The sequence below is a fragment of the Odontomachus brunneus genome, unplaced genomic scaffold (assembly GCF_010583005.1).
Source record: "Odontomachus brunneus isolate Ranch 3 - 2012 unplaced genomic scaffold, Obru_v1 Obru_scaffold_004, whole genome shotgun sequence".
In the NCBI taxonomy this organism is placed as follows: Eukaryota; Metazoa; Arthropoda; class Insecta; order Hymenoptera; family Formicidae; genus Odontomachus; species Odontomachus brunneus.
The window spans coordinates 2448130-2463685 of record NW_022639454.1 but is presented as its reverse complement, the minus strand read 5'-3'; the positions used below and the strand labels follow the sequence as shown (position 1 = coordinate 2463685).

The 15556-nt window shown below is 38.2% G+C and overlaps 1 protein-coding gene across 1 annotated transcript in view; it reads left to right on the top strand.

Moving 5' to 3' along the window:
* The first annotated feature begins 2414 nt into the window (after window positions 1-2414).
* The window catches only part of LOC116845915, a 71055-nt gene continuing 57913 nt past the window's right edge, over window positions 2415-15556 (top strand). Inside the window, exons 1-4 of the mRNA XM_032819170.1 lie at window positions 2415-3003; window positions 3968-4138; window positions 4571-4889; window positions 5012-5189. Coding sequence (XP_032675061.1) covers window positions 2869-3003; window positions 3968-4138; window positions 4571-4889; window positions 5012-5189 — 803 coding nt within the window. The 5' untranslated portion in view covers window positions 2415-2868. The remainder of the gene's footprint in view (window positions 3004-3967; window positions 4139-4570; window positions 4890-5011; window positions 5190-15556) is intronic.

Below are 15556 nucleotides of genomic sequence, written 5' to 3'. Positions count from 1 at the left end.
ACACGTGCCGAAGTATCGCCCCCTTTCCCGTACATCCAGAATCTGAATACGAATATTTGACCTAATGCGTGATTTCTAAATGCATTCACCTCATGGCAAAAATCTTCACCGTGTGTATATTGAAAACTAACGATATTTTAATATTTTGGTTGTCGATATTAATTACAGACGAAAGAAAATTTTTCTCGCTTGTTGTAAATTGAAACAAATGTGAATATCTTTGAATACATTGGCAAGTACATTATATTCACCACACAATATTGTATACTTCTTTAAATGATTATCAAATAAAATATAATATGGTATATAGACTGGTGATGTAAAAGTCGAAGTGAATGCAAGTCAAATTTAAAAAAAATATTTGACTATAATAAAAAATAAATGTATTTTTCTTCAAACATCCCCAAGAGGTAAAACGCAACTGATGCAATGTCGGGAGAGAACGAGAGGTCGTTAATATCTTTCACGGTTGCAGAGAGGTAAGGCCAGTCTTGTGTGTGCGTTTTCACACCGTCGAACAACAGAGCGTTGTGTCACGATGAGACAAATCGGACACAATAGTGAACGATCTCTAGGTTGTATTTCAAGGCGTTCTTTTTGAGGAATTTGTCCAGAATTTTACTCAATATTTTATAGTATATGTAATGTGAATTATAGGATATTTCTCTCAAAAAGGTAAAATTTTTCTTAAAAAGGACGTTTTGAAATGCAACCCCAAAGTATTAACAACCCAGATAGCATAAAATCTTCAGAGAATATTTTGGAACGTTCTTAGAATATATTAGAATGTCTTTAGAATGTCCTTTGAAGATTTGTGCTGTATGGGAATTCTGTGTTCGTTGTCGGAGTAGTCTGCCTTGACGTGAGAAGGTTCGGCCAATGGTCAATCTAACGATCGGTGTGAGAGCGGCTTAAGTCACTTGAATAGCCGCAACGACAATGGGACCTGATATTATGGGCCTTTTCTTTCTGCCTTCAGGAGGACCTCTTTTGCTCTTATTCAATGCAGTGCCGTATCGCACGATACGTGAGTCACATGATACGTCATTATCCGAGTAAGGAGACGACCGTTGCGAAAAGTGTCCCCTGAAATTCTCCGAGCGAGCACACCTGTCGCAAATGAATCGTCGCGCGTTCATTGATTTAACCAGGATGCACTCACACTTCCCCGCTCGTCACCGTTGTTTGCTGATAGATGTTGCGCAGTTCGATCATGCGTCGTCGAACATCCGAGTAAAGTGGGAGTAATTGAGCATGAAAACTTGATAGCGCTTACTCGGACGACCTTTCTCAGTCACCTCAGTCCGATCAATCAATCGGCGCGACGGGAATTCAAAAGTGAAACTACGGGACCGCACGAGGGACTCTTTCTCTCTTTCTCTCTTTCTTTCTCCTGCAAAATCACCGTGCATATGTTAGAATTATCCGCGCCAGAGAGTACCGCCAATTCCGCAAATCGTTTGCACGATATACTGAATGTCGAGATTATTCGAATCTAACAAGCTCCATTGTCCCCATACGATACAGAAAGCAAGCAGAAACGTTGCAGAAACGTCGTTTGACTGCAAGATCGCAACATTACGCATACGTTGCACGTAACGTTTCCGCTATAAGCGTTGAAATTTTGCCATTTCGCCCCAGTAAGCAAGAAATCATTAATACAACGTTGCTACAATGATATTGAAGAACCTGTAATATTGTCAAATATGTTGTGTTTAATATTGTATCAAATCATTATTATGAACATACTTTGACCACGATTTGGAAGTTTCAATAATGTTGAAATAGGGTTGCCATAATGTTTCAATCGGCAGCAATATTTTTAAGATGTTGCATTGATCTCAAATACATGTTAAAGTAACACTTGAAAAATATATTTTTTACAATGTTTTTAAAACGTTTAAATAACATTCAGAAAAATCATCACAAAATAACACGTGAAAAATATAAATGCAATATTATTAACAAATGTCCAAACAATGCATATGAAGTCAACGTTTCTAAACGTTAATTTAATGTTCCTTGCTTACTGGGGCATCTCTACGTGTATGTAACGATTACATACGACATTACGCTGATATAACTGACAAGATTTAAACTGCTCAATATGGCTATACGCGCAATACGTTTCATACGCGACGGTTAGAACATTCGAGAAAACATCGTTTCAGATTACCCGAAGGATGACCTCATCCTTCAATATCAACATGATGTCGTTTCTCGTCAATCTCTTTGCCTGTATGTTCGAATAATACTCAAAACGATCGAGGAGCTTTTCTGGTACCTTATGAACGAGCTGAAAATTGATCCCGGTTCGTGCCGCGGTGATGCCGTTCTCCCGCCATGATTCGAAGAGACCGGCATCTTTTGCTTAGCTGCGTGGCGACGCTGAGCCGGTTCCGAAAGGCGGATCCGTAATAATAGTTTCGAGGTGGAATCGTAGTCGCGAAGGGGGACCTGTGTGTTCACGAATTCCGACCGCGCAATCGGCATCGCGAGTGGCTCCCATAATATTTCGCCAGCTCCAGGCCGGAGCTCGCGCTTGATTTCGAGGGAAATCGGACCGTCCAGCATCGATTCGTGCAGCATATTTCAGTGAAGGAACCTTTGTAGCGCTCGCTACTGTCGTGTGTAAAGGCGGTTGGCTTCGGTCACGAGCTAATCGATACGGTCACGGAGACTGCCGAAGGGCGGCCGGGCGCGCCCGAACTCGGGCCGAGCGCGGCCGAGCGTGGCCGAGCACGGCCGAGCACGTAGCGCGAGCGACGCGTAACGAACAACGCGCTGCCCTCTTCTGCTTCGGTCGAAACGGGGTTTGCGTCTACGGGCGCGGCTTTGCGTCTTCGAGCTGGCGTTTTACGTGGTAAAATGTCCTCCTACGATCCATTAAGCGTGTGTCGACTGTGTCTCACAAAAGCCCAACAAATCCGAGAGATTTTTGCGGACGTTGGAGAAGATGATGTTTCTACAGATACGAAGATCCACACTTGGCTGCCGATCAAGGTAAGGAGTCAACTACGCCATTCGCTTGACTATGGCGACCCGCCATCTTGTCCGCCTTCGTATTCTCACGATAATGTCGCGTCGCACGATTCAGGCCTTCGGTCGACTCGCGATTCTTTGTAGCTTTCTGAATCGCACTGTAGACAAGTGACGCGACGCCCACCCTGGGCCCGCGCACGCAATATCGCAATGCTCGTCGCCTCGCATCCGTTGTGAGCTCTCTCTCTCTCTTTCGGTCTGTGTTGCCTTTATGACGCCACTAATTATTTAGTGGATTTTTGCCGCGCTTTTTACACGCGAATGTCGCCAGCCAAAACGTATTTTGTCCCGTCCTTCGTGCTGAACCGTTTAGCGGCATGTTTATTGTTTTCCCGCGACTCACCGCTAAGACAAAGTACTCTCGATACTTTACGTATCGTCATTAATTAATCTTGTTCATCGATGTTTTCGACATCTTGCCACCGACATTATCGTCTACGCTCGCGAGTCGGCTAACGTGGATTTCCCGCCATTATTGTTCAAAATTAACGTGGATTTCCCCCATTGTTCAAAATCAGCGTTCTTGCTTTTTTTTTTTTATCGGCGTACCTTCGATTACAGTCGCTGAGAATGCCAGTTCGATCACGTTGTCGCGCAATTAATGATGCTTTGCGCATATATTAGTTTACATGTAGATTTCAAACGTAAAAAGAGTAACGGAAATTACAATAATCGCCATGTGCCTATTAATTTTCACTCGCTCGTTTCCCACGTGCAATTTAACGGCGTTTTTTGCTGCTCATAGACAGAGAGATAATTCTTTCTATTCTAAAAAAATTATCTTCAGTCCGATATTTTTAACAAGATATCTAATTTTTTATTATTTATTCAATACATGTAACAATTGTCCCACACGAATTGTCCCACATGCGAATATATATTTATATACTTTAAAATCACAAAGTTTTTTTCGTTATGATTTCAGGTTCTCAGAGAAGATAAATTTTCTCACATAATATGTGAGAGTTGTTTTTTTGTAGTAGATCAGGCATACAATCTTTGGAAAACTTGCCTTAATGCAGACAAGCAATTACGAGAATGGCAAAGCAGCGTAAACACACACCGTTATACTACTGTTACCACTATGCTCGACCAGGTAATTGTTATTACATATAATTTGCCTTTTATTATAAGTTATTCCCTGGCAAACTTTTAAAAAATATTTGCCCTGTATAATCAGATTTTCATATGTTTGATTATTCATTTGTTTATGTTTACCTTAGCAATGATAACCAATAATCTTGATATTTTGCATTTTTTGTAAGTTATTTTGAATATTTTTGGATTATCACCTTATATATCTTTGTGTCACAATTTTTTTTATATAGTTTTGATACAAGTTAGCTATTAGCTACAATACAATATGTATATAGTGTTATGTATATAACAATCCTATTATTTTAATTAGGACACAAAATAGTTAAAATATTAGCATATTTCCCCTATTGTGTAAACCTATATTTTTTTGTTAAAACATATAACTTGGTAAATATAGGAATGAGTTACATTTTGTATTTCCAAATTTCAGGACATAATGAAAGGAGAACAGAGCAACGAGAACAGGTTAGATGGTAGTGTGATGAGCGGGCATCAGAACAGTATGAACATGGATATGGACAATATGCAGATGATGTCGATAATGATGCCCAACAACAATCAACAACAAATAACCTCAGTTCCTATCGACACCAGTGGTGGCTCTATACAAAATATCCAAGTAATAGCTGGATCGAGTACGCAACCACATGAAATTATACAAAGTCAAACAAACGTACCCACGCAACAAGAAGAGGAAGAAGATGAAAGTACTGACGATTCAGAAGATGAAGGAGATGAGGGAGATGAAGGTGTGTATTTTTGTATATTTATCATACCAAATTTTAAATTATACTTTTAATATATGACTCATTTCTTCAAAGTTTAAATTTTTTAGAAGAAAAAAGGAAATGAAATTTCTGAATTTTTTCAGGCCTACCTATAAAAGAAGAAAGTGAAGAAGATCCTAATAACAGTAGAACCATCGAGCCTACAACGTTCGTGAACGTTTCTTTACATTGCGATGAAGCAGGTCCTTCAGGAATTCGTCAGCAGAAAATAAGTGACATACAGGAGCTGGCACAGGCAGCAGACATAGATCCGAAAACTGGGTGAGTTTTCTGTTTTTACTTCATTGTTTGAGGGCCAAAGGTGTCATCTGTTGTGGTGATCATAAACAATAACACGAAACATTGTGTTGGTTTTACTTATTTATTACTGTATCGTCCTAACTTGGTATATCTCGTTTAATTAAAGTAAATGAGAGAAGAACACATTTGTATATATTAGCTCTAAAAGTGAAATCAGTGATTTAGCGATATTTTATATATTAACGAGGAACATTCGACGACGTATTATTTCAACAAACTGGTATGAAAAAAGCTGTTTCGGATATATATGAGTGGAAGAAGTTATCGACAGCATGGCATGTCTATTTTTAAATTAATCAATATCTCATGTCTGAGAATATCGTGTGCTATTTTAAAGTGCTCATAATTGCACACTATTGTTTTCTCATATTCGAAGTCTCGTAATAAAATTGAGAGTTTTATCGGGCGTAGGACAGAATTGTGAAAAGAAAAAGAATACAAAATATAAAATAGGTTTTGTCTCGATTGGAAATCGAGATGTTCAAAATGATCACGTTAGAACGTTGGTCATTATGAAAGTAAGGCGCATGTAAACACAAGGTAAGTTCGAACACACCCCACAACCATCTTTGGCCCTAAGGTGTTTAGCAATTTATGCAAATATAGTCTCCACATGGTATTTGCGTACTCTAAGTAAGTTCGTAATGTGTTAATTCAATGAAGAGAGAGCCATCACCTTAGCAATCGTACAATTTCTGAAGCAGCAACGCAAATTGCTAAGCACCTAATCTTTACATGTGGCAGCATGTACATAGAGTACATTTGGACGAAATGCAATTATCATTTTCAATATATGACAGTATATGTAATGATGCTTATTTCAAAGTCGCAAATATTTATTGACATTTGTATTATTTTTTTTCTTCGAAATGGACTCTGTGTTAAATATTATTTATATATGTGCAATGAAAATGGATAGAGGGATTTCTCTGGATTATCCACAATATATATACGTATAAGAAAAGAGCTCGTACACACCGTCTTATTCCGCAAACGGTCAACGACGTACACGCGAAGAGCCAGCTCGATCTCTCTGTCCATATAAATATCAAATGTTTATATGTTGTCGATATTAATATTCCCACGCTTACGTGATGGCACTAAATGCCGCACATGACCGATATTCGGCCGATCCAAAAGTCACAGACGATAGATACTTCAATTGATGCAACGAATATACCTATCATTTCTCGTTCATATATTCGTGCTTTCCGATGCCTGCGCTTTACGATATTGCCAGGATTCTGTACTGTTATGTTAGTGTTGCGACGCTAATCTTAAGAATCTACCGTTCAACTGACGTACGAATACGTATACTATGAAATTGTTAATTTATGTAAATTTTGCGCGTCCGGTACGATTATCGGACAGTAAAGTAGCGCGCGCGCGCGCGCGCACATGTTAGTGTATCGTAAATGGTGAAGATACCAGGTTAAGAATTAATCTCGATGCTAAAGAAGATCAAGGGGATTCGCGTATTTCCTCCAACTCGAAGATTCTACGAAAAGCGATAGTATCATCTGTTAAGAGACGGCTGAATCAAGAGGACATTTTGCATTATGAATATAAAGGCGAGTATCATCTTTTTACGTACGTTATATTTATATATTCTATTTCGATTTGTATAAACTGTATTTCTTTTACCATATGCGACATACATATATGGAAGTACCGCGCACTTTTGTGCTGACAATGTCGGTATTGCGATTTTACATCGTATAACTTCGCGATAAGCTCTGCAGCGGTGTGTGCGTTTTGGTGCCTGCGAACGAATGCCTTTGCGTATGCACCGACGCAATAAGTCTTTTCATGCGCATTATTTGGTAGCACGTATTATTTTGCGAGCTTCCATCTGGGCATAGAGAAGATTGTACTTCATGATACATGCGGAGTATGTATATACATTTTTTTTTACTTGTTATGATAACAAAACCAGGCTGGCACTATATATTTGCGCCGGTTTTGTGTCCACAATAGAAGTTTACACGATTGTTATTTTGTTGAGTATACTTTGCGCCTTGAATCGGCTGCAACATTTAATATGTATCAAGGTATTGGGACATTTTTTCTGAAGCTACACGTATTACGTGATGAATTTTTTAATATTTCTTTTTGGAGGAGGAAATCGTTCTGTTCAGTTTCAAGTATAGCTGACGTTTTACATGTGAAAGCTCGACATTGCAGAGCACTTTTTGTGCTATTGCCGCATCAGGCTTTCATGGTTTGTCATTTTTTATGCTATGGAGTACTGAACAGTATTTCTGATTTTCTCTATTTTTCTTTTTCATTGCAGTTTTTGGCTGCATTTTTATTTTTCTTTCGTACTATGTAGAAATATACCTGTGATATTATGACATGAAGCACCATTGATGTGTAAAGTACAACATGGACACAAGAAATCGTGCTTCGTTATGCAGACGAGAAGAAGAAGCGTCATCGTAATGGGATTGTTTATGAAGGTGAGATTTTCTTTATAACTGACTAATTTGCGTTTTAACATCTTCTATTTCAGTAAATAGAGAGTGATTTTTTGAGTAAAAGTTTGCTTTCCTCAAACTCTTTTTCCCAAGTTTCATGGCTTGATCTTTACTTTTCCCTCCTGCTGTCTCATCGGGGAATTTTCGACGTATACTTTTGTGTGCATATTATTCCTGGTAATTTGTGATATTCATGGATTGCTAATTATTAATGCATATAAAGACAACACAAATAGGTTTAGAAAGATTATGTAATTATAGATTATCCAATTCTCTCCAATAGTACGTTTGAATATTTTGTAAGACTCTCATACACGAGTTCGGAAAGCTTGATGGATATTTATTATTACAAAGCGGGTGATGAAATTTTTCGAAGCTGCTTGACTTGACGACAATCACGACGACTTTCTCTATAGCTCGATGCGCACGTACACTCTTGTAACAACACGTTAATTATTGCTACGTCTCGAGGGATGTCAGCAATACCCAAGCACCTTGCACGGCCACCTTGCAGCAATCACATGAGCATTAAGATATTTCTCTCTTTCTCTCTCTCTCTCTTTCTCTCTATATATATACTTTCTCTTTCTCTCTTATCACTGCCTGTACACAAGACATCGTAAAATCACAAAAGCAGAATAAAAGAAAAAGAAAGAAAGCTGTGTGTGCCCACGGTCGTTCTCCGTTGCAATGTCCTTGGGTTTTATCGATTTCAGGGAAGCAGGTGGGACCTTCGGCGGATTGTCAGGGATGCTGCGTCAGATCCTCTCACCCTCGCCCGAGACCGGGGACGTTGGCATGTCCTCCGTCAATTGTAATTTTCTACAGACCAACTCCGTATACACGAACCAACCGTCGATGCTATCGTCGACATTACTAAACACCATCTCCCCGCACTTTATGTCCGTATGTCCGGAGCAATCCCTGCTCGACCAGATGCAAATCCTCGCGGAACCCTATCCGTGCCCCACCTGCGGCTTGGAGTTTCGAAGCGCCCTTAAGCTAAACTATCATATGCGTACGAGCCACATGGCGCGGCCGGAGTACGAGCACCACAATATCGAGAATCAACCACGGTACTCGTGCACCGTTTGCTCCCGTAGCTTCGTCTCTCTGAGCCATCTGAAATTACACGAGCTCACGCACACCGCCATGCCTGTGACTTCATGCGCGTCGACCTCGGCGAACCTCATGTTGCCCGATGGCGGTGGTGGCGGTGACGGTGGCGGCGGAACAATAGAAATAGGAGTAGCGGGAGGTAACGTTAACATGGATAAAATGTTCTCTTGCGATCTCTGTCGGGCGACTTTCCGTTATCGCACGCTTCTGGAACGTCATCGGAGGACGCACGACATCGATCCGGAGAAACTGTACTCCTGTCCCAGGTGCTTGATGCGCTTCGAGACGCGCAATCTGTACAATCACCACGCGAAAACCCACCACAGACCGCTCCCGGGTAACGGCAACAATAACAACAACAGGATGGTTGTCAGCGCTCCTACGGTGGTGCCGTCCGTCGCCACCAATCTCATGCCCGCCAAATCCATGACCACTTACCCCTGCGACTCGTGCTCCAAGCAATTTACCACTATCGAGTCGTTGACGACGCATAAGGCGGTGCACAAAGCCAGGCCGCTGGTGTGCAATGTGTGCGGCAAGAGCTTCACGCATCGCAAGTATTACGTGGTGCATCAGCGCATCCACACCGGCGAGAGGCCGTATCTCTGTGCCACGTGCGGCAAATCGTTCACGCAGGCATCGACGCTCACCGTGCACCGCCGTTATCACACGGGAGAGCGTCCGTATCCGTGCACGTTGTGCGGAAAGGGATTTGTCACGCGAACGATCATGCTTAATCATATGAAGAAGCATTGAGATCTCGATCGATCGGTGTCACAGCGATGTTTCGCAGCGTGCGATTGTAATTCGCAACAAATCAATTATCGCGAAGGTCGTTTGCAGAAACGAAATGTAGAGATGGTTTATAATTTCGGATTATGCATGTGATTTTTCATCAACGTTTTATTCAGAAAGAACACGATATCGAGAGACATAATTTATTTATTTTTATTTAATCGAACTATTCGATGTGTAATTGAGACATCTTTCGTGCAATAATTTCTAACAGGCGGATCAGTATCGCTGATTTAAACACATTTTATTTTTTATTGAAATTTCAGGTGTTCCTATTCGGAGATCATTATTTTCAGAAAATTTGTTAATGTAGAATATATTGATGTGTCGAAGTGCCTAAAATTACTCAAGTTACTAACGCGGTATAGTAATAATAAATATCGGTGCAGTATAACGAGCGAATTAAAGTTTGTAAGTTAATTTTTTTATGGAGATGTTTCACGTGATAATATCTAAACATCGTATAGTTTCGGAAAAAATATATTTAACAGTCGAATCAGAGTTACGACAAAAATTAGCTAATAATCCTACTGTATAATCATAAATGTCGTCTCATTACTGTGATATTGTTTGTACATTATACAAGATATTTAGGAGGTAATGTTAATATTATTAGATACGCGTGACGGAGCTTTCTGTCGTTCTGAATGAAAGCTAATTTAGTGTAATTCAGTTTCTAACAAAAGAAATTAGTACCTGCGACGATTACATGAAAAAGTGCCTAAAATCGCAAATTAACAAAATTCCTTTTATTTATCTTGAGTAAATTTAAAATTGAAATAACGGAATAATATTTTCGGGAATAAATAAATTGATCGTTATTTTTATACATTACGCGTATAAGATCAAATGTTTTATTACGTTTAACAGTCGATGAGTACGTAAAAGCAGTTAATCTCAGTATAATACTATATCCAGGTGCCTTTAATTGATAAATAACTAAAGACAGGGTAAAAAACATATAATACATAAATGTGAAATGTAAGTATATGAAGACGCTTAAATATTTATATCTAGAATTAGTCCTAGAAGTTATATATAGTTCTATATCTTGAACTGTGGATAAAACATAAGTAGCAATTTTTAATAATACTTTGCTGATAATTCAACAATTTTATTGCTTACAAATTTACTTTTTATTTTGTTGATACAACATCGTAAATTACATTTCTGTGAACAGATGCATTTTTATTTATATTCTAATATTTCTTTTTAATTCATATGTTTTAATTCATATGTTTTTAATTCATATGTTTTTTGTGCAAAAATGTATATATAGTTGCTGAAGTATTTACATTAAAAGGCAAAATATAGTATTAGTAGAATTTTCAATTGATAGTTTGCAGAATCTTGATTCTATAAAAAAGAAACTATTGTTGATTATGTTAAAATAGTTTTGTTTTAACCCAGGAACTCTCAAAACATGAGTCAATTTTACCTAGCGTATTTTTATTTGTTTACAATCTTCGGAAAAATAGTCAAAATTTAATACTTTTTTTAATCGTTATAGAAAATACTAAAATATATAAATATATTAATGTTTTCACGATTTAATGAATTTGAAAAAAATTATAATGAAAAAACAAAACATGTTTTTAAGAACGGTAACGTTTGAAAAATTGGCCAGAGTAAATTCATATTTAGGGTTCTATGGTTAAATGTGATATGCATGTTTTACTTGCAATAATAATTATAATACGTATTTATAATTAAGTACAGGTTATATGTAGTGCAATTGCTAATGATTTAATTGGAAAAAACTGCATGTCTCTATTTAAAAAAGTAACAATTATTCGATTGCAGTTGAATTTTCATTTTTGTATATTATTAGATTTTCAATGAAGGAGTGAATCCTGGTGAATTTTATTAGAAAATAAATTATAATTTTTTTTTGCATAAATTGTTTGGAAATTAAAGCTTAAAGGAATTTGGAAAATGTATTTTTTCAAAAGTATTCTTTAAATTTATGAATAATCTTTATATTTTTTTTAAAGATCCTTAAGATAAATAAAAATGTCGATAACATTTGCACCGCTTTATCCACGATAAAACGATTATTCAAGCTCAATATTCTTCAATAGCAATGTATATAATTCTAATATTTTAGAAATATAGAGAATTATATGTAAAAAATATGATTATAGTATATTGACAGAAATAATTTGCTGCAATTTATATGTATAATATACTTACAATTGCCACGATTATTTTAGACGAAAAATAATTCTTATTTTTTTTTATTTCTGGTCCCACTGTTTCAGAATCCTATATTTATGACGTCAGAAACGAAAAAAACATATGTCAAAAATTCTTGTGTGCAATTTTTAAGTAAAAAGTTAAATTTGCATGAAAAAACACTTAATCACTTAAATATTTGTAAAATTTCGAAAATTATTCTGTTCCCTTGTTAATAGCCTTAAAATTAATATAGCAAAATCATGAGCAAAGGTAAGTTAAAGAGGAAGGTTTTTTGCATGTCACGTTAATTTCAAGACTATTAGTTATCAAAGGAAAAAGCATTATTTTCGAAGTATTTTACAAATATACTCAAACAATTTGAAATGTTATTTCAAACAAGTATTTTTTTATTTGAAAATAGTACGCAAAAATTTTTTATATATTTTTATTACTTTTAATGTCATCAATTCTGCAGGAGTGGAACCAGGAACCTTCAATATAGGCGTTCAATAAATACAAATTGTACATTTACAGGACTGTTCTCATTAACATTAAAGTTTAGTCAATTCTGTCTTTTTGTTAATACTTAAAGAAAAGAGAAATTTTAGTGGAATGCAAGCAATGTGTAGGAATGCAATATAGAATGCATATTAATCTCGTTTATGTTATAGAGAATTGTAATACAGTAAAATGATATAGAATATAGTATGAAATCGCGAAGGAATACCAAAGCTATGTCTACAGGATTCGTGTTAAACAGGGTGTCCAGAGTATAGTATGTTTCTTCGACCATAGATACTAGGAGTTGAGCTGAGACACATAGCGAATTATTCAATATTGTTGCAACAATCAATTTTGGACGATAAAGGTTTAAGAACCAAAAGGTTTCTGGCAAAATATGATTGAAGATAAATAGACAATATTTCGTCACACAGTTTTAATTGTCATTATATTTGAATTTTACTGAGGACGTCTAATGTTTAAAACATGCATCCAAAATGTAAATTTTGAAGTCTTACAAGAATATTAAATCAAAATTTGTCATAGCATCTATGGCCAAGTCTCATAAGTGATGGAACACCCCGCACGTATTATAAGTAACGAATAAAATATTGTGCACATAGGAAATATATATTTCACAGTGCGAGTATATTGAACACTAAACTATCAAAATGTTCGCAATTTAATAATCATCTAAATAAAAATCTGTTAGCGTTAAGCGAACGTACAGTATAAATAATTGTATCTTGTAGTCATGGATATTATGTGCTACACACAAAGCTCTTCACGTCAGCAAGCTATTATGCGATTGATACAATTAGTAAGAAGGACCGTGCAGTTTGCTCGCGAATAAATATTGTTTAAGCGCGATGAGACACCGGCGAACAAGGTCGGGACAGAAGTTACTACGTAATAAAGAAAAATATTGGAAATCGTACAAGTGAGGTGCTTTATTGACCTCTTCCAACTTCCAAACGACTGTCGTGTCCGGCCGATCATCCTTGTAAATATCTTGCTTACCGTAAGGCCTGTAAGGCAGCGATAAAAGAACGAAAAAGACTGCGAGGAGCGTGCACTGATTGACTTCCATTTGTGTCTCTTCTTTGCAGATATAACGTGTCAAAGCTCACGATACTGCCCCAGGACCGGCAATGCGGACCCGGTGTTAAGCACGTCTTTGTTCAGGGAAATACGCGATTACTCTTAACCAAGGATTCGTCGGACGTAAAAATGGAACAAACGGATGAGCTCGATAGCGAGAGCATCGTCGTGCAATGCGAGTTCTGTGGTGACGGTTTCATGTCTGAACAGGAGTTAAACGTGCATGTAGAAACGGCTCATTCGGAGCGGTTGCAGGACGAACAATTAGTCTGCGAGCACTGCGGCTGTAGCTTCTCGACGACGCTGGAATTACGAGAGCACCAAAAGGAGCACGTCTCCGGTGAGCCGTGGTACGCTTGCGACACTTGCGACTACAAAACTACGTGTAGCGAAGATCTGGCCGAGCATCAGAATGGTCACACGCCTTTCAACTATCAGTGCGAGGTATGCGGCGAGCTATTCGTCAACAAGGTCACCAGCCAAAAGCATCAGTTGTCGCACGTGCGCGAGAAACCGTTCCAATGCGACGTGTGCAACGCTACCTTCCGGTATCATCAAGGCCTGCGGCTGCACGCGAAGCTGCATCAACCGGATTACGTTCCGCCGCAGAAAAAGCATCATTGCGAGCTGTGCAACAAGCGTTTCTCCAGGCGGCAGGTGCTGCTGGTGCACATGAAGACGCACGACAACGTGGGTCCACAGAACGAATTCGTATGCCCGATGTGCGGCAAAGCTGTTTCCAGCAAGACCTACCTCACCGTGCACGTGCGCAAGCATACCGGCGAAAAGCCGCACGTCTGCGACTTGTGCGGCAAAGGTTTTATCTCGCAGAATTACTTGAGCGTGCATCGTCGTACACACACGGGTGAGAAGCCGCATCGTTGTATCCACTGTGACAAGAGGTTCACGCAGCGGACTACGTTAGTGGTGCATCTACGTGGCCACACGGGCGATCGGCCTTACCCCTGCACTTATTGTCAGAAATCGTTCGCATCGAAAACCATGTTGAATTCACACCTGAAGACTCACGCGAAACAAAACGCGCGGCAACAGTTGGAACAGCAGCAACAGCAACAGCAGCAGAACTTGCAGCAGGAAGATGTGCAAGGTGACACAGTCGCTATATTGCTGTCCTAGGCTACAAGAAAACCACGATCGTTACGATAAATACCGTACTTTTTTAACATCCTGTTCGCGACCTTTTTCTATATTCGATTAATTTAGTTAGGTACTGCTTCGCGAACGTGTACGGGTTGATGAGCTTCTGAAGATTCTAAAGGGTAGCTTCTTTGGTGACGATGCATTATCCAACACAAGCTTTTCTTCCTAGCGGTACTTTTTATACCATGTTGAACTAGATGAAGTATGCTTATGACGCACTAATCGGCCGTAGTGTACATGTGTATACGTGTGTTACTTGAAGAGACGCCTATTCTTGCGCGTGGGATCATTAAATTAGGATAATTACCTCGCATTCCTGAAAAGTCTGACAGATGATATTGTTGTTGTGACAAAGTTTACACACGATATCTGATTCGAAGAAATTGGGTAGCGCTAACTATTTGATATAGTTGGCGAGTTGTGAAAGGTGAAAGAGTTGAAATGGAGCGTTCCGCAAACTATTACACAGTACAAAATCCACAAACAGTTCCATTAAGATGAAAAGGAAAAAAGAAAAAAACTAGTTGCCTTGTAAAATCCGATCAAACCGCGTAACTTTCACAGTGTGAAGGTTACCACTGAATACCACACGGTGAACCTTATAGAACGATAAAGTTCGAAAAGTATTGGCGTGAACAACTTTTTTTCTGTTTTACTTAAGTAATATACTTCCAATTGTTCCTGTTTCTTACGGAATGATAGACGATTTGAAGCAATAAGTAAATAAACAAATAGTTTATAAGCATCAATGAGCGTCGAAAAATATTCAATACATTTAGGATCTGAATCTTTTCACGAGGTTTCAGAATGTTGTAAAACACATGGAAAATTTATATTTCAAGAGAACATGTTGCATCTTGTGATTTCAAGATCCATTGTATTACTTCAATAGCTTTAAGTTTATACACTTTTATATGTCTACATAGATAATATTGACTTCTTGCGTTGGCATTTCATTGACGTTCGAATAGAACATCTGCGTCTATTCAAGTTGAC